The sequence below is a fragment of the Protomyctophum parallelum genome (genome assembly GCF_964188405.1).
Source record: "Protomyctophum parallelum genome assembly, chromosome: 6".
Lineage (NCBI taxonomy): Eukaryota > Metazoa > Chordata > Actinopteri > Myctophiformes > Myctophidae > Protomyctophum > Protomyctophum parallelum.
This window is the reverse complement of record NC_139701.1, coordinates 28,413,207-28,437,897: the sequence shown is the minus strand read 5'-3', so window position 1 is coordinate 28,437,897 and position 24,691 is coordinate 28,413,207. Positions and strand designations below refer to the sequence as shown.

General features: G+C 43.6%; 1 protein-coding gene across 8 annotated transcripts in view; it reads left to right on the top strand.

The window, feature by feature from the left end:
* kank4 (KN motif and ankyrin repeat domains 4) overlaps nucleotides 1-23,710 on the top strand; it is a 94,860-nt gene extending 71,150 nt beyond the window's left edge. For 5 of the 8 annotated variants that reach the window (XM_083767865.1, XM_083767867.1, XM_083767864.1 and 2 more), the window contains 9 exons: nucleotides 2,700-2,773; nucleotides 3,309-7,169; nucleotides 10,631-10,721; nucleotides 12,809-13,108; nucleotides 14,581-14,665; nucleotides 17,076-17,295; nucleotides 17,690-17,832; nucleotides 19,420-19,620; nucleotides 23,151-23,710. In XM_083767865.1, coding sequence (XP_083623991.1) covers nucleotides 2,755-2,773; nucleotides 3,309-7,169; nucleotides 10,631-10,721; nucleotides 12,809-13,108; nucleotides 14,581-14,665; nucleotides 17,076-17,295; nucleotides 17,690-17,832; nucleotides 19,420-19,620; nucleotides 23,151-23,264 — 5,034 coding nt within the window. In that variant the 5' untranslated portion in view covers nucleotides 2,700-2,754 and the 3' untranslated portion in view covers nucleotides 23,265-23,710. Of the gene's footprint in view, nucleotides 1-2,699; nucleotides 2,774-3,308; nucleotides 7,170-10,630; nucleotides 10,722-12,808; nucleotides 13,109-14,580; nucleotides 14,666-17,075; nucleotides 17,296-17,689; nucleotides 17,833-19,419; nucleotides 19,621-23,150 lie in introns of those variants that run through there. The other 3 variants (XM_083767869.1, XR_014569418.1, XR_014569419.1) reach the window with 3 other exon arrangements.
* Nucleotides 23,711-24,691: the final 981 nt, after the last annotated feature.

The following is a 24,691-nucleotide window of genomic DNA, read 5'->3' as shown; positions in this document are numbered from 1 at the left end:
TGTGATATGGTACTAGGTGTTGTCTTTTCCTGGATTTAATCAAAACAATTTAATTAAAATAAATTATATATTGTCATCACAATACAATATTGAGGTATTTAGTAGGAAATATTGTGATATTTTATCCCTTAGTCCTAACACTAGATATAAAGAAGAAGGTGAAATTATTGCGTGCATGCTTCTCACAAATTGTAGTTCAGTCAGGACAACTCATGAATGGATGTAACATATTCTTATTGAATATACAACGAGCAATATATTTATGATGGTTTGGCGATGAATTGTATCTGCTTTTTATGTAGTCTGATAAAGCGCATCAGTCCCGACTCCCAACCATATAGGGACTCCGAATCCCCCGTACATAAACAGCAGATCCACTGTGGTGGCAGGTGAGCAGTAGTGTCTGAGCAGTGGTGAGAGCAGCAGCCTGATAGTAGCAAAGCAAGCAGGAATGTACATGAAGTGTGTATGAGTGTTCATAGTCCCTTGTGCAACATCAAATAATAACAGTTTCAAATGTACATAAAATGTATAGTCAAATATGCATACAGAAGTGTTTGTTTATTGAGTGAGTGTGAGTGTACCAATAAAAATGTAAATGAGTGCATAAGACCATAAGTTGCCGTATTGAACAATGAATGTGCGGTTGGGGCCGACACCTGTTCAGCAGGCTGATGGCATGACTGTGGAAGCTGTCCCTTTGTCTGTTTGTTCAGCATTTAATACCGTGGTGTCGCTTGCCTGACGGTAGCAGCGTGAACAGATTGTGGCTGCGGTGTCTTGGATGATCTGTTTAGCCTTGACTACGCAGCACTGGCTGGATGTAGGCCTAATTATGCCCTGGAGGGAAGCTCACCTCCAATAATGTGCTTGGCCGTCCACAGTCACACCACCCACTGTAGTGCTGAGCGGTGCAGGGCTGTATAGTTCCACAGTCACACCACCCACTGTAGCGCTGAGCGGTGGAGGGCTGTATAGTTCCACAGTCACACCACCCACTGTAGCGCTGAGCGGTGCAGGGCTGTATAGTTCCACAGTCACACCACCCACTGTAGCGCTGAGCGGTGGAGGGCTGTGTGGTTCCCATACCAGGTGCTCTGGATGGTGCTGCTGTAGAACGTCCTCAGGATGTGGAGGCTCGTCAGAATTTCTACAGCCGCCTGAGGCTGTGCAGAACGTTGTTTGGCCCTTTTCACCATCTGCATTGTATAATAGTATATGTGGCCCATTTTGAGAAACAAATATATATCAGGTACAGTTCGATTTTAATGCCGCCCTCCTCTCAGAATACAACCGTTTTAAACATTTTTATGCTGCTCTAAAAAGTTGCAAGTTAGTATTTGTTGTATTACTCACTACTCACATCAATAAATACCTTTCAAATCACAGCTGTTAAGTTTTGCTCTGCAGTTTTCATTAAATTGATGCTTCAGGCACTCTGTTGCTCTGCCTTCTATGTGACTGTATTTCCTCTGATGAAACAAATTAGCATGTAAATTGTATGAATAATGTGCTTATTTGCTAAATAGTATTAGAGTCGATATTTGGCCCCAAGTACTAAAGTATTGGCTTAAAACAAATTTGAAATGTGAAGCTTATTGAAGGCAATACCTTGAATAGCCTGGCTGCGGGCATATTATTGGTGTTGGCATGACATGCCTTTCAAAGTTTGGACTGTCTTTGTAGAATTGTTTTTCATTCCAAGGCATGGGGCTCTGGGTTCTTGGCCTCCACAACTGGAACAAATGACACCTCAGTTGGATGCAACTGTGGGTCTGTTCAGTGTGTGGTGAGTCGGTGACTTTAAAGGGTCTCTGAGGATCTGTTTCCGACTCTGTAGAATATAATGTAAATGGTAAAAGTTAATGGGCAGGATGTTGATGCATTTCACTGCTATTGATGTTTGCTCGTGCTGTGGCAGACAGTCACTGTAAATTCTAGTAATCTAGCTGAGAAGACTATCAGCCCTATCTTGGGCCACCCCTTACCCCTTATCCCTAAACATATTTGCCATATTGTACTATTTTGAACTATCCAATATACATCATCGACACGTTGTGAGCTTGTAGATCGGCTATTTGAACTATTTTAAAAGGTTTTTCAAAATAGTAAAAAAAGGCAAATAAGTTTAAGGGGTAAGGGGTGGCACAAGATATAGCCCTATACCCTTTTTTTGTTAGATTTAGATTTGTGTTGCTGATACTGCAGTACCTTTGAAAATCCAACACATTTTATCCAGTGGGATCTGCTAAATGCCTACATTGTTATCTTAGCCTTCATCATGTTCCTTAGAGATAGTAGTGTGAACTGTGAAATGAATGCAGACAATTCATATTAGGGTGTTGTTCCACTTTGGGCATTTATCTCATTTGTTATCATTTTTTTTCTTTGCCATCTCAATATCTAAACCAATCTTGTATGGTCATGAGGGGTTTGCGCTCTCTCTGTGATGAATATTTATTAGCCTAATTGTTTGTCCCTGTCCCTCGCAGCACGTCTTGTGGTTATGCAAAATGTCAGGTGAACCAAGTGCTACAGTATGACTGGTGCTATTGCATTGTGTATGACTGGTATGATTTACCGGTTTGTTTATGAACTCATCCTTCTTAACATGCTGCACAGACAACTTTTGAGACTAATGAAATCCCTATGTCCTTCAATGTCCACTAATGTTGTGCCTCTAATTCTGTTTTTTCCAGGCTGCCAGCTCAAACTGTATCAAACACAAGTCCATGACTGTGAACTTCACCACCAATGATGGACAAGAAAAATGGTGAGGATTTTTTACTTACAGAAGATTACTTTCCACTGTTCATACAGCTTTGATAAGGTTGTATACTTTTTATGCACACCACAATGAGGTTAAACATCAAATGTTAAAGTTTCATTTCTTCCCTAAATCTGGCCAAATTGCTTCCTATCTAAATTACTGCCTTCTTGTGCTAGCTGTCCTGTCTCAAGTTGACACGGCACAAGGTTTTGCATACAGATGAGTATATTTTGGTGCAATCACTGCATGATAATTACATCTCAGTATGTAATATGATTTTACATAATGAAGCACTGTGTGAAGTTCACACAGTGAACCACAGTGAACCACAGAGCCTGTATGTGCATAAAATGAATAATAATCATAATTATAATAGTTATAACATTAGATTTGTCTCTTCGTCACAGTCACATACATGATTTAATTACTTTGATTGAATTGATTATTTTATAGATTTTAGTTTTATTGTATCCTGAAAAGTGTTGTTACAGTCTGTTGATAATGATTATAATGATACGTAATTATTATTATTTTACAGCGAATGGCTTTCTGTCCCAGACCGGTGAGGGAGGAGGTCAGAGGAAGCAGCTACCCTATTCAGTTGAGACCCCTTATGGCTTCCACTTGGATCTGGACTTCCTCAAATATGTTGATGACATTGAGAAAGGCAACACCATCAAAAGGGTACACATCCACCGCAGAGTCAGGGGCCCCAAGTTCAGCAGCACTCTGCCCAGGAACTTCAGCCTCCCTGGGCATGGACCCAGGCCTGCCCCCAAGGAAAAGGACACTGTCTGGTCTGGGACCTCCACCCTAGGACCGAGGCCCAAGTCCAGGGTGACAGAGGTCCAACAAATATATGACTTCAGGCCCAGCGATGGTGGCACAACCGGCCAGAGCAGCAGAGGGACACCAAGCCAGGTGTCTACTTATGCCTCGGCCAAACTAAGAGAAGAAGGTGTCATGGGGGTTCGGAGTCAGGAACAGCATCTCCTGGGGCTTCAGAGTCGGCCAAACTTGCTCCGAGCCTCAAGTATGCCTGTCACTGCCCAGCATCGGAAAGGCTCTGACACTGGTAGTCCAGATCGTGTGCTGGGCACGCCAGAGAATGGCTCGTCTGAGAATGTGTTCCGTGCCTCGCCGGACATCACAGAGAGACGCTCTGTGCCTCAGGAACGCGTGGGGCTACACCAGCAGATCACAGTGGCTCTGAAACGGGTTAGAGAGCTGGAAGAACAGGTCAGAACTATCCCAGAACTCAAGGCTCAGATTTGCTCACTGAGAGAGGAAAGGGAAAAGCTTCTGCTTCAACTCCAAGCACAGGTCAAGGCTTCTGTCCTATCCTCTAACCCAGTTCCAAGTACTGAACTGGGAACATACACTCAGCCCCAAGGGGCTGGAGCTTCAGGCTCCCTGTCAGTGGAGCAGTCAATATGCAAGGAGACACAGAGTGTAGCACAAAGCAGTGTGTCGCACAGAGAGAAGAAGACACATGAATCAGTACAGGAACGTGAGAGCCAAGCACAGCCATTAGAGGAATCAGACCGCCACAGAGAGAAGTTAGGTAGTCGGATAGAGCAACTATCACAGGACATAACTGTGCAGGAATCAGAAACATATAAAGTAGCCGAAGCTTGCAACAAGGATCTAGCTAATGTCCACCACCTGCAGGAGAAGCTAACGCTACTAGAGGCTAACCTAACCAAGGCAAGCCAAGACTTGGAGAGAACCAACTCACTTTTGAGTAATCAAATAGAAGAGAATAAGCTTAAAGAAGTGAAGATACTGCAGCTGAGCGAGGGAGTGAGAGTGGAGGTGTGTACGACAGAGAGAGACGGCAGAGCGAGGAGGGCGAGTGTGGACAGAGGGACAGAAACGGAGAGAGTGGCTATCATCAACCAGGAGACAGAGACAGAGTCTAGTAATACCATTGATAAAGGAACAGATACAGAGAGGATTTGCATCAAAGTATGTGTGTCCAGTGAAAGTGTTGTTAGTGTAGATCAAGGAGCAGAACCCGGAAGTGTTAGTCCTGGTGAGGTACCAGAGATAGAGGCTGCTGTGTGTCCAGTAAGATCGAGAGCCAACAGCGTTGATCGGAGCACAGAGACAGAGAGAGTTGACACTCAGGATCAGGTGACTGAGACGTCGGTAGCAGAGAGGGTTGACCAGGTGACAGAGACAGAGGTGGTGACGGATCATCCGATGAGGCAGAGGGCCAGAAGTGTAGACCGGGGGACAGAGACGGACAGGGTGGACACTGTGGACAGGGTGACAGAGACTGAGGCAGCAATGAGGACAGATCAGCAGACAGAGACAGACAGAGGCAGGCGGCCGGGCAACAATCCAGTCCGAAATGTGGACACGGAGAGTCAAGTTGCAGAAAGTGAGGCCGGTCAAAGCATAGTGAACAGCGATATTGTGTTGAGTGAAGCTGTGAGAGATGAGAATGCAATTGAAAGAGATGAAAAAGATAATGTAGCCGGTGAAACTGTAACCGTGGCAGAGGCTGATGAGGTGCATTCTGTTAGAGTTGAGAATCTGAATGAAAGAGATGATGAAGATAAAGTATCCAGCAACACTGTGGCAGTGGCAGAGGTTGACACTGAGTGTTCAGTCAGAGATGAGAATTCAAATGAAAGAGATGATGAATATAAAATAGTCAAGGACACTGTGGCCATGGCAGATGTTGACAAGGAGCCTTCAGTTATTGTTACAGAAAGTGTAGCCAATCAAAGTTTAGGTCCAGATGAGGAAGGAGATTACAGCCAAACAGGGGAAAGTAGAGTATCTAATGTATTGTGTATTGTGACAGAAATTGTTGAAATTGTTGAAACCGTGAAAGTTGCTTCTGAGAATGAGGAGAAGCAGCCAACAGTTGAAATAGCTGAAACTGTGCAAGTTCCTTCAGAGAATGCAGAGAAGCAGCCAACAGTTGAAATAGTTGAAACTGTGCAAGTTGCACCAGAGGATGCAGAGAAGCAGCCAACAGTTGAAACTGTGCAAGTTGCACCAGAGGATGCAGAGAAGCAGCCAACAGTTGAAACTGTGCAAGTTGCACCAGAGGATGCAGAGAAGCAGCCAACAGTAGCAATAGTTGAAACTGTGCAAGTTGCACCAGATAATGCAGAGAAGCAGCCAACAGTTGTAGACAATGAGGCAATGAGCATTGTGACCAAAGAGACTCTTGTCACTGAGGCTGTAGTAGTAGTATCTGAGACTTCAGTCATGAAGACTGTTGCTCCAGTGAGACCTCAGAGAGGCCGGAGGCCCACACCTGAGCAGCCTCAATCACAGCCCCAGCCTCAATCACAGCCCCAGCCTCAATCACAGCCCCAGCCTTCACAGCCTCAGCCTTCACCACCACAGCTTCCGGCTCCACCCCAACGTCCACGTAGGGGATCCAGTGACACTCAATGTCAGCTACCTGAGCCACAGAAGCCAACGCATACTCAGGCTCAGGAGCAGGCACCATCTCAGTTACAAGCTGAAGCCCATCCTTGTCCACCCAGGGGATCCAGTGAGACCCAAATTGAACAGTCTGAACCTCAGACATCATCGCATGCTCCACCTCAAAGGCCTCCTGGGGAACATAACGTCATTCAGGAACTGTCAGAATCCCAGATGCAGGCACAGGATGTGCCTCAGGACCCGTGTTCAGGGCCAAGTAAATCTCAAACCCAACCACAATCAGCCCAATCCCAACCCCAGCCCTCTCCCCCCCAGCCGGACACCAAAGATGTCCAAACCCCACGCAGGGGATCTGGTGATTCCAAGTCGTCTCGTCGTGGATCTGGTGTGATTAAGGCCCAAACTGTCCGCCGGGCATCAAGTGAGGCACAGCCTCCATCTCAGGGCCATCCCAGGGGCTCTGGTGAAACTCAGTCCCTTCGCAAAGGTTCTGGTGAGTCACATCCCACTCGTAGAGGTTCTGGCGAGTCACAGTCTGTGCGCAGAGGCTCCAGTGAAGGTGCCCAGCGACGTGGTTCAAACGAAGCCCAAGCCCCCCGTCGGGAATCAAGTGGCTCCAGTGAGTCTCCAACTTCTCCTGCAGCTCTGGGTCAGGTTGTAACCAGGCTAACAGGCTTGCTAGGAGAGCAGTGGGCACAGCTGGGTAGTGGTTCTGGAGCTCAGCAGGGGTCCAGCCAGCAGGAGAGTCTCAGCACACAGAAGCAGACGGTTGGAAAAGGAGCATTGACGGGGAAGGGAACTTCAGCCAAGCCTGCTGGGAAATCAGCAGCAGCAGGAGGAGAAGGAGCAGCAGGGAAGCCAGCAGGGAAGCCAGGCCCGTCCAAGATGAGCTCTATTCAGAGTCAACTAGTCAGCTCCCTCAGTGTCCTCTCTGCCTTCTACTCCCCAGGACAGAAAGGTGCATCATCCAGCAAACAGCAAGAGCAAGGTAGGCTTGTTAATCACACTCAACTACATGAGAACATGTTGTGATGATCACAATCAGTACAGTGTTTTTCATGTTGGGTTTATGGAAATGTAAAATGTATTTTCTGTTTGCTAACTAGCAGCAGAGACGGGGAGTCATGTTACTGAACAAACACTCTATAGCTATTTATCTAAAAAACAAAAAAGGGTTTTAGCTACAATATTGTCCTTGTTTATTGTTCAAAGTTTCCCTCTATGCCATTTCATCCAGACTCAGTACTGATATTTCCTCTACTCTGTGTGTAAATGTCCCTCTTTCACTTTCCAATCTAGGACAATATCAGGTTTCCTTGGTGGCTTTCTGCTATAATGAAATTAATGCTGAACTATGATACTCAACCTCTTGAGGCTTTTCAAAACACTTATGTTTTCCCTTCAATATGCTGTTATTATTTTCAGCCTGACAGAAAGTGAAATGCCATCAACCTTGTCATTTATCATCTCGCCAATGATGATTCCCCATAAACCGCTCTGTTGAAACTGTGCCAGCGGGACTAGAGATTTATTTTCTTTGTGGCCTGACTCCATTCTATATTTTATCCTTCAGGGTTCCTGTTTGGCCATTAACATTATAAAAGTATATAGTGCAGTAGATATAGACACAAACACAGGACAGAAAGAGGGATAGAAAGAGATCAGTCTCCATGTCAGGAGTCATATTTTACTCGATATCACCATATTGTAATACAATAGGCCAGGGTTTATTTATTTGATTTGTCTTGGTTTTGAAATTCCAAAACTCTTCCAAAGGAATTCCTTCATTGACAGTTTGAAGGCTAGACTAAATCTCCTTTCCTTTCCTTTCCTTTCCTTTCCTTTCCTTTCCTTTCCTTTCCTTTCCTTTCCTTTCCTTTCCTTTCCTTTCCTTTCCTTTCCTTTCCTTTCCTTTCCTTTCCTTTCCTTTCCTTTCCTACTAGCTTAAGTGTTTGGACTTGTGTGACCTGGATAAGTTGCATGTATGCCAAAGTGACATCCAGTACCTAGAATGCCCCACGTCTTCCGCTTTTTTCGGAAGTCGTAAAATTTAAAAAATGCTTAACGGCATAATGGCCCTATGGGAAACTCACTGCACTGCCCCTGCTAATGTAGCCTTTGGTGTTCGGTCTGGCAGTAGAGCACTCTGTGTCTGCAGAGTTTCTGATCACACAGGGGATGTACTGTATTGTCCCTCCCTCCCAAGTCTAACATAGCATAAGCAAAGTTGAGGCAACACATGTTTCACAGCACGGGCTAAAATGACACGGTTGGATGGCTTCCAAATACACATCAAATATGTATTCCCTACTTGGCACACCTTCTCAGCTCATATGTGCAATGCATCCACGCACTCACCCCTTCCACACACACACACACACACACACACACACACACACACACACACACACACACACACACACACACACACACACATACACATCCCCACTGAACTTAAAACGAACTCTAAATACTATAAATGTGATGGACGAGATATTTCGTGTGTGCGTGCGTGCGTGTGCGAAATATCTCTTCCATCACATTTAGAGTATTTAGAGTTTGTTTTAAGTTCTGTGTGTGTGTGTGTGTGTGTGTGTGTGTGTGTGTGTGTGTGTGTGTGTGTGTGTGTGTGTGTGTGTGTGTGTGTGTGTGTGTGTGTGTGTGTGTGTGTGTGTGTGTGTGTGTGTGTGTGTGTGCGTGCGTGCGTGCGTGCGTGCGTGCGTGCGCAGACATATGCTTTGGTGCATGTATACGCATCTTTGACATGTGAGAGTCCCAGTCTGGTGTATATTACCCTGCTGTATTACAGCAGTGTTTCCACTCCTACTGGAAAAGGCTTCACTACTAACTATCCCAGCAGGAGCCAAAACTCTCCCTTCTGTATCCACTCATTGTAGTGTCCCTCATTAGCGTTGTCCGTTAAATATACTGTATATAGTGTAAACATATCTTGTTTCCTGGATTTAATAAGTGCATACTGTACATTCAACCTACTGTATCAGCATTACAATAATGGCAACCACATTCATGTTGGCATTGGACAATGTTGTTGCCATACCCTCACCTTAATTTACAGAGAAACCAATTGTAATGGACATGTACAGCTATCCCATTTGAATGGTACTTTAATAGTTGTATTGTGTGTGATGTTGTTTACTCACACTGATCTCATTAGGGTCTGTGTGTGGAATGTACAGATAGGGCCCCCAGGTGCCACACAGGGCTTCCACACCACTTGATGAGCTCTGCTGGCTTGTAATTATCTCCTCCAGCTGAAGGTGTGGCGAGAGATCATGTGTGTGTGTGTGTGTGTGTGTGTGTGTGTGTGTGTGTGTGTGTGTGTGTGTGTGTGTGTGTGTGTGTGTGTGTGTGTGTGTGTGTGTGTGTGTGTGTGTGTGTGTGTGTGTGTGTGTGTGTGTGTGTGTGTGTGTGTGTGTGTGTGTGTGTGTGTGTGTGTGTGTGTGTGTCCGGAGCTAATCTCGCAAACCGAAACCGTTGGACTATTCAGTGCCAAACTTTCTGCGCGCGCTGTCAGCAGGCCAAGGAAGACACTCCCTGAATACTCTTGTCCAATTTGTCAATGCCAACTATGGTATTTAATATTTCAGTGAAGTATTTCAGACCTACCGTTCCTCTGTCTGGAGTACAATATGAAGGAGTAGCTTGTGATGTCCCAGTTCATATGGAAGATGCGCATTCAGTACATGTAATGTGTATGTGGGTTGAGATGGCATTAGTTTAGAAGCTCTGCCTTTGTTTGATTCTAATAACGCACGCACATACATTGCAAGTTCCCTGTGCATGTGAATAGAACTGCACGTTCTATTCACATGCACAGGGAACCCTCACAAGCATTCATGATATGATATAACACAATCACAATGAAACCTGAGAGGATCATTGGCAGTCTCTGTGCACATTGTAAATTGAAGTGGACAGCTCCCGTGGAAGGTGATGGACAGTACAAAAATCGCTCAAATGAAAGGATTATTGCTTTTCTTCCGGTTTGCCCCAAAACTGTTTTGGAGGAGCTGTTTTAAAGTATCATTGTTTGTTGTTGTTGTATAGGAATGCATATTGTGGTATAGTGCTTTCCAAAATTGGAAAGCAAAAAATTAATGCAATCATAGAGCCTGACCGATGCCTGATATCTAGTCAAATGAAATTCTAATCAATTTGTAAAACATGCCCAAAATAGGGATACCATTTGTAGTGGTTAAAATTGGGACAACTCAGCTGCATACCGTAATTGCAGATACCGATCTAATAAAAATAGTCAAATGATGGTACTCTATGTATGATGATACTGTATATCGGTCAGGTCAGCAGGTCAGGCTCTACAATACAACACCCAATCACTAATCACAAACTCACACTCAAAGTAATATTCTCCCCGGAACCCGATACCACTCTCTCTCCCCCTCTTCATTTCTCTCCCCTCTCCTCCAGGTCTAAAATCTATAATGAAGAAAAATGGCGTTGACAAGCAGGGGAACAGGGGAGCCAAGAAAAACCTGAAGTTTGTTGGGGTGAACGGAGGGTAAAGTATATATTTTTTAATTAACATCCCATCTGCATTTAGTCTAGTGTGTGCTTTGTGAGGAGGACGTCTGAATTTATAGTTAGTTGTGAGTAAGTATAAATCAGTGTCACAAAAATAGCTGATCTACAAGCTCACAACGCCCCATGCTCCAAGTATACTGTACTGTACATCTGGCTTGAGTGTGTCTGTGCTTGTGTGTTTTTCCATTGAAGCTAACGGCCCTCCAAACACCAGAGATTACACATTTTTGCAGTTGTCAAGTTTCATTATGTACTGTAGCAGTCCCCACTCCCCAGCCCTAAGGGAGGCTGAGAAGGATTAGTCAGTTAGCTAGAAAAATGTTAGTCAGTAGTAAGTAACCAGCAAGTAATCCCTGAAGGTGCATTAATATTAGGTGCTTCTGTGAAAAAGCATAACAAGAAATGGGAAGAGAATCTTTGCCGGCATGCAGTCTTAAAGCCCAAATCACACCGAAGGGTCGGGAGACGGTTTTTAAGGTCAACAACACCAATGCAATGAGTTTATAGCAGAGGAGTGACGCTGGAATGTAAAAAGCTTTTTTTCAAAATTACAATGTCGTTGATGAATAGAACAATCCTCAGCAATATTGTAAATACTTTAGTTTTTTCTTTTTTTTTTTCATCCTTTCATAATGCTTTATTTTTCTCTCTCCCTTGAAGTGATTTTTCTGAAGTAAAGGTTGACAAGGAGTAGCAAGGGGAATAATTGGTGCGGTCATGGGTTTGAATGAGCCTCCTGTTGCGTTTCATCTTTTGCTTTCTACACTCTATTTCCTGCCTCTACCAACTGTGCTGTCCAAAAATACAGCCATGACTTAAATCTAAATGAGTATCTATGAGTATCATAAACACGCGCACGCGCACGCATACGCACACACATGCACCCAGGTTATACAATACATGCACATATATCATATGCACATCATCTGAGGTCTGCTGGAATGTTGTGGCCGCTGAGGTGTGTGTGTGTGTGTGTGTGTGTGTGTGTGTGTGTGTGTGTGTGTGTGTGTGTGTGTGTGTGTGTGTGTGTGTGTGTGTGTGCGTGTGTGTGCGTGTGTGCGTGTGCGTGTATGCGTGTGTGCGTGCCTCCCAACATAGCATGAATGAGCAGCATTCAATAAGAGACTGATGTGATCGTTGACGGCCCACGTATATATAGGCTCTTTCATACAGTATGTCACAAACACACGTGCACAGTGTACACATACTCACACATACTCACACAGGCAAACACTCACAACATCCACGCATGAAGTATATCACCTGCCTTCATAGACAGAATTAGCTGTTACTGAACAAGGTTGTGTGTGTGTGTGTGTGTGTGTGTGTGTGTGTGTGTGTGTGTGTGTGTGTGTGTGTGTGTGTGTGTGTGTGTGTGTGTGTGTGTGTGTGTGTGTGCGCGCTCTACATGCCTAATATTGAACAAATATGGCACAACATTTTGTTGACCCTTATCTGAAAACACCGTTTTAGGGATAATGACGTTGAATGATAAGGGTGTTATTTTAACCCTGGAAGTGTAAAAACACCCAGAAATTCAGTATTTCTGTGTACTAGGCATCTATTGGAAAGGGTTAAAGCGCTACAGAACAGTCAATGAGGATGTGAACAGACTATCCTTTATGTGTAGTAATTCAATGAGTTTGCATTGGCCCACTGAGGCACTTAACCACTTAGCCAAAAAACAATTCAAATGATCTATTAAAAAAGAAAACAATCTGCAATCTTACTTTGTAGGTAGATAAGCAATTTTTTAAGGAGTTTCACCAGAAGTTCCCTGGTTCACGTCCGCGCCCCAGCCCTATGTGTCGAAGTGTCGCTGAGCAAGGCTATTTTTGGTGAAGAGATTTGGTGTAGAATTAAGTGGGGGGAAAAAGGAGCGGGCCAAGTATAGATCCAACTAAAGTATATTGGGTTTATTGATTGATTAAATACTTTATGAGTCACAAATGTAAACAGCACAAGGTACAGTCAGACATTTAGGCTAAAAGGATAACACAAAGGATAACACAAAAAGTATTAACAATATAAGTTAAAGTGCTACTGTGTCTCTATACTCCCCAGATATGAGACCACATCCAGTGAGGAGTCTAGCGGAGACGAGAAGACCCGGCAGCAGCAGCAGGAGGATGAGGAGGAGGAGGAGGAGGAGGAGGAGGAGGAGGAGGACAGCTCTGAACCAGAGATGGAGCAGGAGAAGGAGCCTCAGGCGGCCCAGGAGCCCAGGGAAGCAGCCATGTTGCAGGAGGAGACGGCCGAGGCTCTGACCCAGGGAGGAGGTGTTGTGTCTGGGGAGGAGGCACCTGAAGGAGGCCTGCAGGCTCCAGAGGGCAGCCTGGAGTTCCAGGAGGAAGGAGCCACAGGGTGAGACAGACACACAGGGAAGAATATATAGATCAGTGGTTCTCAAAGTGGGATCCAGGGACCCCTGAGGGGGTCCTTGAAGGGGTTCTAGGGTTTCCCCAGCAAAGTAGCTAATATAGCATCATCACAATCAGTTTAACCGCTTTAATATGATGCATTACATCTCACAGCGCAATGCGTTGTGATCTTGTAGATCTGCTTTTTCTGAAAAACCTTTTGTTTTGGAATCTTCTCTTCTGGGGTGTCCCTGGCACAAAATCCTTTCAGATGGGGGTTCTCGGCCTATGCATTTGGGGTCCTTAACATGAACATGTTTGAGAATCACTGATCTAGATGACGTTGTCTTGAGGTAGGGTTGTCAGCTAGAGACAATGCAGTGCTTTGTTTATGTCCAGCTGCAGCCTATAGGCTGCATGAGACAGGTGCTGAATGATGCTGCAATATTGTCCACACGCACGCACACATGCACGCACGCACGCACGCACACACACACACACACACACACACACACACACACACACACACACACACACACACACACACACACACACACACACACACACAAACACACATACACACACACACACACACACACACACACACACACACACACACACAGAGAGAGAGAGAGACAGGTGGCGAGTGATTGTTTAATAAAAAGCCCACTGCTCCATCTAATGTGTGGTTCCTATATGCCACGTGTGTGTGTGTGTGTGTGTGTGTGTGTGTGTGTGTGTGTGTGTGTGTGTGTGTGTGTGTGTGTGTGTGTGTGTGTGTGTGTGTGTGTGTGTGTGTGTGTGTGTGTGTGTGTGTGTGTGTGTGTGTGTGTGTGTGTGTGTGTGTGTGTGTGTGTGTGTGTGTGTGTAATAGTATAGTGGAATAGTATTCTACTATAGTAGAATTATAATAGAACATAAGGCCTTAGTCACACTCACAAAGCTCTTCTTACATTTCTACTGTATTTTACTGTAGACATGTGGGATTCATTTCTACTGTATTTTACTGTAGACATGTGGGATTCACGCAACGCGTGCACAGTGAATCCATAGGTGTATCACATGACCACCTGTTCGTAATTCAAAATCTCTCATTTGTGAATCATTTGCATAGATCAGTTCCCCATTTAACACATAACAGTCATGCACTGACTGGTAATGTTAACAGGAAGAGCAGTGCTACTCTGTCGTACTGTTGCTTGTGAAAATAAACAGATCTACAAGCTGACAATGCTTTGCATTCCAATGCCTTGTCAGCTTGTACAGTATTGCTGTCAGGCAGACATTTTGTATCTCCGTATTTCAACTTTTGTTGTTTTTTCTTAAATGAATGCCTGGCTGCTACGTCATCATCCAAAAGTTCTGAAAATAGCAGCTCTACAAGTTCACAACGTGAACGATTTTGGATAAACACGACAGGAAATATAAGCATAATATACAGTTCAGTCGCTCACTTTGTTCTGTCTTTTTGTTCAGAGAGCAGGTTAACCAGAACTTCATAGATGCCTGCGTTTATGTCAAGGACCGCATGGAAGAAGTTTCTTCTCCAGATAAGGAAATGGTAAGGATTCCCTCCATCCTTCTGATTGTTGTGAATTCTGAAGACGTGTGGTGTGTTTGTGTACATGTCATGTGCTTCTGTGCCTCTTTAGTAAAGTCATAGTAAAATAAATTAGATTTTACCATCAGGGTAAATGATTATTGTGTTTAATCGACAGAGAAGAGGGCTCACAGTACCATTGACAACATTCACATGGTATTGTGCCATTTAGCTCTCATGTCATATTCGATAGGGTGGGCATGACTCTGTCGTATTATATAATGGTAAGAGCAAAATTGCCACTGTGTGAATATGGTCCATTTCTTGTTTTAAACCTTAAAAACTTAGATAAAGTTTATAATATACAAACGGCACTACAACTGTTAACCACATGAACCCTAGCGTCCCTATTCTTGGAATGGCCTAATATGCGAACATTAGGCAAAAACAACAAACATTTGGTGAAAATAGCTCCTAAATCTACAAGCTTACAACACTATAATTACAGTATGTCAGCTTTTTGGCGAGGAGATTTAGAGCCATATTTTCGCCAGTGCTTTACCCCTTATCCCTATTGAAAAACATTTTTGAATAGTTAAAATAGCCGATCTACAAGTTCACAAGGTGTCGGCACATTCTTTAAATGTTTTCAAAATCATAATTGTAAAAAAACGGCAAAGAAGTTTAGGATAAGGGGTATAGCAGGGCGAAAATAGTGCCCTTAGTGTAGAGGGGGAGAAGGAGGGGACCAAGTACAGAGCCCTGGGGGACCCCGTACAACAAAGCATATATGGTTTTAAGACTTTAAGGGCTCCATTAAGCAGTTCAAATAATATTACTAATCATATTACAGTTTTATGAGCTGGGGGCGTGTGGTATATCATATTGCAATTTTGGGCATGTTAAGCGCTTTCGACACCCCGTGGATTGCGCAAAACGGCCTTGAATTAGTCATGGGTGTGTTTAAGGAGTGTTTGAGACGTACCCAATCAACATGTCCGTACTATTCTCTTTACCAGTCAGCTGATGTCACATACGGAATGCGCACTTTGGGGATCGTGGTATTACATTTCTTCAGGCTGGCACCATAGAAGACATGACATGACTTTGTTACATTTGGGTTAATTATTCCTATTGCACTGCATGCTGTCACCTTTATGCCTCAAAATAATTTGTTTCTATTGAAAAACACCAGTAAAATAACGTTTATTATATTTTATTTCATTCAAGTCATGATGAAGGAATGAGTTGAATGTTGCTGCTTAATGCTGTGCCTGTGGCCCCAATGGTACTGTCTATGGTCTTCGCTCTTAGCATTTTATTGAAGAAGACTTGAATCGGGTGTGATACAGCATATGAAAGCAAACTTCCCAATGATTATGGAGATGTTTTTATTTATTTTTAAGGTTGAGAAATGAAAGAATTATGGCCTTTCTAATCTCAACATTTTACAAAAAAAGACGCAAAAAGAGGCTGTTGCCATGTCTCATAGAAACAAGTAAATAGGTCTATAAAAATAAGCGCATATAACAGGGGTCTGTAACCTATTTTAAATGAAGTGCCATGTTTTTATTTTCTAGATAGTGAGTCTGCCATATCCAGATTAATTTTAATGACACCACATTAAAATAAAAAAACATATTTTGATTGTCCACAAATATAAAGTTCTTCCTTCTTTTTAAATATGTTCTTGCACATTGTTATAATGATCATTATATATATCCCCCTGCAGTCAGAGTTCATAGTTTTAATGAATGAATGTGATGCATTGTGAGCTGGTATAGATCTGCTATTTTCAAAAGTAATCTTGGAAAGAATTAATTTAATTTTTGGATTAGCCGTCCTTAGTTGGGCAAATGCATTCATCTGGGGATCCTTGACATGGGAATGTGCTGTGTGAGGATCACTGGTTTAAACAACATTAGGAGAAAAGCCCAAATAACCACTTTAGAAACAAGAAAAGCAACCACAACTAGTAGGCTACAACTACCAATATTTACAAGCAACTTTACAGAAAAAGAAGCCGCTTATAATAAACAGACATGGCAACACTCCAGCAGCCTCCCAGAGCCGCTCAAGTGTAAAATCAAACAGTGCTTTTTGCGTTTATGAGGTGGTCAGACCCACGTCTAATCGTTATGCGCTGAGTGTTTTTAGGTCAAGGGGCTTAATTGCAAATTGCGCAAAGCGAAAATTATTAACATATGGACACTCCCACAATGCTAAAATATTCAGGAACGCCGTATGCCATATGTGTGTGCGTTCAACACGGGCCGATATGCCTTTCATAATACGATTGTGCGCAGAGCGAGGGCAATTTATGTATTACCCCATTGTAAAACGGATCTTCAAAATGGCACCCTAAATGTGGTGTGGGGAATGGTGGAAATGGAACCACAGACAACCATTAGGTGTGTATTGTCTCTCTCAGCGTCAGGTTCTGTTGGTGCTCTATCAGGAGTGGTTCAAAGTGTCCAGTCAGAAAGACTCCCTGGCCGACTCCGTCACCTTATACTTGCGACAGGTGGGCTTGACCACGCCCACTCTGCTTCCATACGTTGTTAACCTGACAGATGGCAATGGGAACACAGCACTCCACTACAGCGTGTCCCATTCCAACTTCCCCGTGGTCAAACTGCTTTTGGATACAGGTGAGAGCGTGAGATGCATATAGACATACTGTACAGTCTAGTTGGGGTTAGGTTATTGTCCTGATCCCAGTGTTTGCTTTGAATGTTTTTCAAAGGGAACGGCGCATATTTACAATATGCTACAAACGGCAGTAGCATGACAAGGCGATGAGCTGTGCACGTTTAGCATTTTAATTAATAAATGTATAATAGAGGAAAATGAACACAAAGAAACATGATTCAACTACATGATTTTGCACTCCTGCTTACATCTACTTCTGCGTACAGACTGTACATGTGCGGTGACAAACATTGCTTCACTTCACAGAGATGCACTGTCACAAACAGTATTGTATATTATGTCATTCAAAACAGCTGAAAATCCTCCCATGCAGCACGTTTCTTGTGTGTTCAGGCTTATGTGAGACAGACAACGTGAACAAGGCAGGCTACACGGCAGTGATGTTGGCCGCGCTGACGGCTGCAGAGAGCCCTGATGACCTGGAGGTGGTGCTACAACTGTTGAAGAGGGGAGAGGTCAACGCTCGATCCAGCCAGGTACAGACAGTATGCACACAAACACACATACAGTACATGTGTTTGGGCGGATGGAGGTATGAATGGATAAATGGTGGCTCAGCAGGTAGAGCAGCAAACTGCTTGGGAATCTGAAGGTTTCTGGTTTCATGTCCGGCTATTCCTGGCTTGTATCGAAATGTACGCACGCACGCACGCACAAACGCCCACGCACAAACGTATACTCAGTGGCTCTTTAGGTGAATCTGCTCGTTAACACAAACAGCCTGGCTGCAACCATAGACCAGGGGTCCTCAACTAGAAATGATGAAGGTCCACAAATATTTTTTTGAATAAGACCGAGGTCCGGTCCCATGCGCGGCGTCCATCGGAGAGCGGGGCTCTATGCCCGTTTAGTATGGTCAAGCCAAGCTTATACAAATCAGATCCCCTTCCAACCAACCAATAATGGGGTGCAGAGTGCAGGCCCGGAGTGGAACTCCAAATCAGGCCAGAATTTTGGGGGACCTTGTTTGACATTTTGGGGGCCTTTGCAGCAATTTCACATGAGAAATGTACCATCTGATGTTATTTATATTATTAACTTAATATTATTTATTATTATTAACTTTTTTTGGGTGGTCCGCAAAGAGGTGGTCCGGACCGCGGTCCGCCAGTTGAGTACCCCTGCCATAGACCATAAAAAGTAATATGGACGTAGTCACCATGAACAAAGTGGGATCACTTTTGATGTTTCAGATTGGAAGCTTTCTGTCTAGATTATTGACAGTGTAGGACAGCGTGCAGGCATTAGAATGGGCAAGATGCCTGGTGTGGTTGTTGATGTCAGACATGGTGGTTCCAGCTTCTCCGAAACGGCCATCCACTGTCATGCACCACTGTGTGCTGACGTTACAGAGAATGGTGCGATAAACATTTAAAAAAAAATCAGTCAGCAGAAGCTTCGTTCGCAAAAACACCTTGTTAATGAGTGAGGTCTGTGGAGAATCACCAGACACATTTAAGTCGAGAGGACTTGTGGCGCCACAACAGTGGACGGAAAGGCGGCGTCTCAGCCAAACTAACAACTCGTTGAACGTTGAAGCAGAAGAGGCAGGGGAATTTAATTAGTTGCACCTAGTATGGATTGTATAAAGGTGCATTTACATCCATAACATGTATTATGCACGTGCAATTGTACAGACAGACACCCATCAAATGTATGTGCTAAAATGGGCACACTCCCTTTCACAAAAACACAAATGGCCATGCGTTCTTGAATACATTAATTCTCCTCACCATGACATCCTTCTGTGGGCATGTCTGCAGAAAGGAATGTATTAGTCATAAGCCTGGGGCTTAGCATTAATCCACATCTGTAAAACTCAATTGACAGTGACCTGTACTCAACCTAGCAGCTAGTCATCATCACCTCGGCTCCACCTACATTGCTCTGTTCATTTTGTTTCAGCTTTTCTTTCTCCAGTTATCTTCTGTTTTACTCATATTTTACCCATCTTACTACTCTCTTGTCCCTCCTTCCAATCTCCTCCTAAATCACATTCTTCCTTGGCTTTTTTGCTTACCTATCCAAACCACATACCTGAATGTTTCCCTCTCTTTATCCAGGCCAGCCAGACCGGGCTCATGCTTGCAGCTAGCCACGGTCGCGTTGCCATGGTGAAGTTGCTGCTGAGCTGCGGTGCGGATGTCAACGCCCAGGACAGGGACGGCTCCACGGCCCTGATGTGTGCCTGCGAGCACGGACACGCAAACATCACCAGTCTACTGCTGGAGACCGGACGCTGTGACACCAGTCTCACTGATAAGGTACACCGCTTTCCTCCACGTAGAGTCAAATAGAAATTTGACTAAAGTGTTAGGGAGGGACTAGTGGAGAAGAGAGTAGAAGTAAAAGACAAGTCATTTTATGTTTGGTTACGCTCGGGTGTTGCGCTCTGAAAATAGATATTTTCAACATGGAACCGAGTGTAAAATCAGGTATTATGAGTGACGCCATCAAGGCCTGTCAAAATATTTTTTTGTCGACAAAACCCGCATATTATGTGGGCCTCCTGGTGGCGCTATAAAGAGCAGATGTGAAAGATTCCAGGCAAAGGTTTTTCCTTGGCCTCTAGGGAGTGTGCATATACAGTAGGTTTTACACAGATCGGTGCAGTTATACAGTAGGTAAAAACACGAATGGGCCAGTTATAGCGCCACCATGAGGCTGATTTGAGTGGCATTTCTTCTTCTGCCTAGTGGGAATGTGCGTGCAAAATTTCACACAATGTGTTCATGACACAAAACGGAGCACAACACAACAGAGCACAAAATCTGAAAGACCCGTTTTGTGTAATGGCTGTAGAGAGACTGTATACCAATTTGTTTGGACAAAATCTTTAGGTGTACTCGCCAAAAATGTGTTTTGCAAAAAGCGGCCTCCTGGTGGCTGCGATCAAGTGTGGCTGCCAGAGATTAGCTGTCCACAGACGGACACACACACGGACGGACGGACGGACACGCACACAGACGGACGGACGGACGGAGTGCAAAACATTCACACTCTCCCCATGCCTTCGGCTGGTGGAGACAATTGTGTGTGTGCAGAGTGTGGCTGTGATCAAGCCAACGGTGCCAGAGATTAGCTGTCCACAGACGGACACAAACAAACACAGACAGACAGAAGGACGGAGTGCAAAACATTCTCTCCCTATAGCCAAATTCCAATACCGCAACTTTCACACTCGCTCACTCTCCTCGCGTCCTCCACTCGCTCCTCATTTCAAAGCGACGGCACATTCCGTGATCACTAATGACGTGTATCAATTCAATTCAATTCAAAGGGCTTTATTGGCATGGGAAAACATACGTTTACATTGCCAAAGCAAAAGTGGTGGAACAATACAGTGTCACACAGCTGGATCACTGAAACTCCGAACAGAGCCGTACAGTCTACAGAATAGACAATTCATCATTTTGTGCATGTAACCGAGGCCAATGTGTATGTATTGGTAACATGTGCAAGGCAAGGCTATTTATTCCTGAAATAGTGAATAAGCGCCAGGATGTGCACACGTATAAATCACCCCCCCCTCCTCCGACAGTCAGTCCTCCTCCGACGGTCTTTGCAAATAACGGACACTATAACAGGAATTAGGTAGGCCTATAGTCTCTCTGACTTACATATTCAGTTCAGTCCATATAAATAAATACATTTTTGTCACCGTCATTCATAGCAGTCTGTGCATTCAGGCATGCACAGGGATAAATTAACTATAGCTTTTGAGGTGCGCACAATATAGCCGGCCTAATTTATATATCCTACTTCTATTATGCTTATATCACACAACGCAATAAAGCCAGTGGTTGTGGTCCTTTCACTTTCACATAGGCTAGATAGGCTACTTTATCATTCTGAAGCTCTATTCATTCAACGAAAATGTGTCTCTTCAACAAACAGCAAAGCTTTTTAGTGGGTGCATGTGGGTCAGCGACTCAGCCGGCAGCTAGTGGATGGGGGGGGTGCATAGTATCGGGTTTCAAGCAGTGTTTTCTGTGCCACATGTGGAGGAGGCGGACTTATGTCACTGGAGAAGGAAAAAAACATATACACGTGATGCGGAAATCCGCTGCGAGGAGACAAAATACCCCAGCGAGCCTGCACCTGATGTACACTCGCTCTATGCGGTCTCGGAGAGCCCACTCGGCTCCTCCACTCGACTCCACTCTCCTCCTCGATGGAGCACTTTAACAATTGGAATGTTAACCATTTCCAGGTCACGCTGGAATGACCCCGAGTGACCGAGTGGGAGTGAGCGAGTGGCCGAGATTTTGGGTATTGGAATTTAGCCTATGCCTTCGGCTGGTGGAGACAATTAGCCACTAGTTGGGAGTTGGGACACTGCCGGTCACTATGGCAGCAGCCTCATTAGACTATGTTAATACTGTGGAGGGTTTCATGTTGACTTGAAAAGCAACACAGGATGCGGATTGTTCCAGACTACACTAAGATCTTACTTCATGTGTTGTGGAAAGCAGGTTTTTATAAGATGATGTTGATATACTTCTACTGTGGATATTATAGATGGATATTTAGTACTGTGGATATTATAGATGGATATTTAGTACTGTGGATATTATAGATGTATATTTAGTACTGTGGATATTATAGATGTATATTTAGTACTGTGGATATTATAGATGTATATTTAGTACTGTGGATATTATAGATGGATATTTAGTACTGTGGATATTATAGATGGATATTTAGTACTGTGGATATTATAGATGGATATTTAGTACTGTGGATATTATAGATGGATATTTAGTACTGTGGATATTATAGATGGATATTTAGTACTGTGGATATTATAGATGGATATTTAGTACTGTGGATATTATAGATGGATATTTAATACTGTGGATATTATAGATGGATATTTAGTACTGTGGATATTATAGATGGATATTTAGTACTGTGGATATTATAGATGGATATTTAAGGACAGTGGGTGTTTTCTGTCATTGATCTTGTGTTATTGCGTGCTTTTGTTGAAGGGACTTTTCATCATTTAAATGTTTAAATGTTTTTGTTGATTCTCTTAATGCTATTATTACTGCACTTTTTGCGCGTCTTGTTTTTGTTCTATTCTTTGATGTTTTTTTTATTTTTATGTAAAGCACTTTTTAGTGCTATAGTACATAAAGTTGATTATTTAACAAAACGTTGCCGGGCACCACAAAGTGTTAATCCGACCCTGGATAGGTCTCCTTAAAGGGAAACTTCACCCTTTTTGCAAAAAAATATATGTTAATGACGTTTAGAAGCTTTAGAACACTTTCCTGGGGGTCTTTATGTGTGTAATATGTGGTTTTAGCTATTTTAGATTGTAGCAGTGAGCACAGTGTCTCTGATGTCATGGACACTGGTCTCACTACCTTCCTGGACTACAATTCCCATAATTCTTTGGTGCACTGCTCCTCATTGTGGATAGGGTGAGAGCTGTCTTACTGAGACTGAGAATGTAGTCCAGGAAGGAAGTGAGCCCAGTGTCCATGACATTAGAGACACTGGGCTCACTGCTACAACCTAAAATATCTAAAACCACATATTACACACATAAAGACCCCCAGGAAAGTGTTCTAAAGCTTCTAAACGTCATTAACATATATCTTTTTACAAAAAGGGTGAAGTGTCCCTTTAAGAGGGTAAACCACTGGACCCATGCTTTTGAGGCAGTTGCTGTTGAAGGCTCTTCAACTCATGACAATACTGCCACTTGCTGGATACGCAGCATAACTGCAATGTCTCTTCATTGGAGGCAATGACATGTGGCTTGTGCTTTGTCCCCATACAGGACGGCCAGACGGCCCTGGTGGTGGCCACCGCAGCCTCCCACCAAGACACGGTTGACCTTCTGAAGGCCCACGGAGAGGCCAGAGCTTCTGCCTCTGCCACAGCCCTGGACTGAGGCACCCTGGCTCGTCTTCACCAGCCTCCTGTCACCTCTTACTCGCCAAGCCCCTCCCCCCCTCTACCAAATCAAGTGAACACAGGCAGAATCCATCGCACTGCCAGGCTGCTTCTCTCTCTCTCTCTCTCTCTCTCTCTCTCATCCTAGCAGTACATCACTGCTAGGATGAGAGCGAGTGCTGCTAGTTGAGCAGCTGGGTATGTTGTCTTACAGAGTCTAAAGGGTGATTTATACTTCGTTGCACGCTGTGTCACACACTGAACATAGCCAATCTTGCTATTTTAGGTGGACGACACGTGCAAAAAGTGTAACTCAGGCATACTACACTAGTGTCAAAGATAATTTGACACGCACGCACGCACGCACACACACACACACACACACACACACACACACACACACACACACACACACACACACACACACACACACACACACACACATATACAGTATATATATATATATACTGTATATATATATATGTATATATATATATATATATATATATATATATATAAAAAAATGCATAATATACATGTGTATAATCCTGACTTCACAGCTGCTGCAGGAGCTTACATCCAAACCTCAATCAGTAACTCTTTGCTTTGATTCTTGAGCTTCAAACAACATTTTCCCACCATATCTCTGCCAATGTTCCGTGTGGGTGTTTCTGGTGTCTGATCAGACTGCGAAAAGGGGATTTGCCATAGCAACTAGAGTGATTGACACGAGGAAGGGGTGATGTGTTGAGTGATGGGTGGGTGGATGGAGTGATGAATGGATAGCTGCTTTGATAATGATATCATCAACAGGCTCCTCACAAAACAATCTTAAAAGCACATGATCTACCTTCCAAATAGGATCATATTACAGAAAGAAAATATGTTTATCATTTCTTTTTTTAAATAACATTGACCTCATTCTTTTTATATTTGGACATAAGCCATTATTGGAATCACATAAAAATACAATATATACAGAGTATAGAGAATGCTATTCTATTAAAGTATTATGTTATAAGATTAACACATGCGCAAATGTATATTTTCTATTGCACTTTGTTTTACTGTTTGTATTATATAATTATTCCTGTCATATAATTGGTGTCATGCAGAAACCTTGTATAAAAACAAAACAATAATAAGCTGGTTTAGGTGCAAACCACCTTGTGTTTCCTGTTTTTCAATGATTTAAATTTTTGCAATGCCATAATCACTGTTTTGCTTACAGTATAAAAGAACAACAGAGGTTTCGGCAGGATGCCACAGATAAGAGCAGATCATAAAGAGACTCGCAGGTCTTCCAATAGGAAGGTTGTACTGAAGAAAACCTCTGCATGCCAACAAACCGTTGCTCCCTCTGGTGGCTGTCCTATTGTACTACATCACAGTATGTTGTAATACTGCCTGTCACACTCTCTCTTT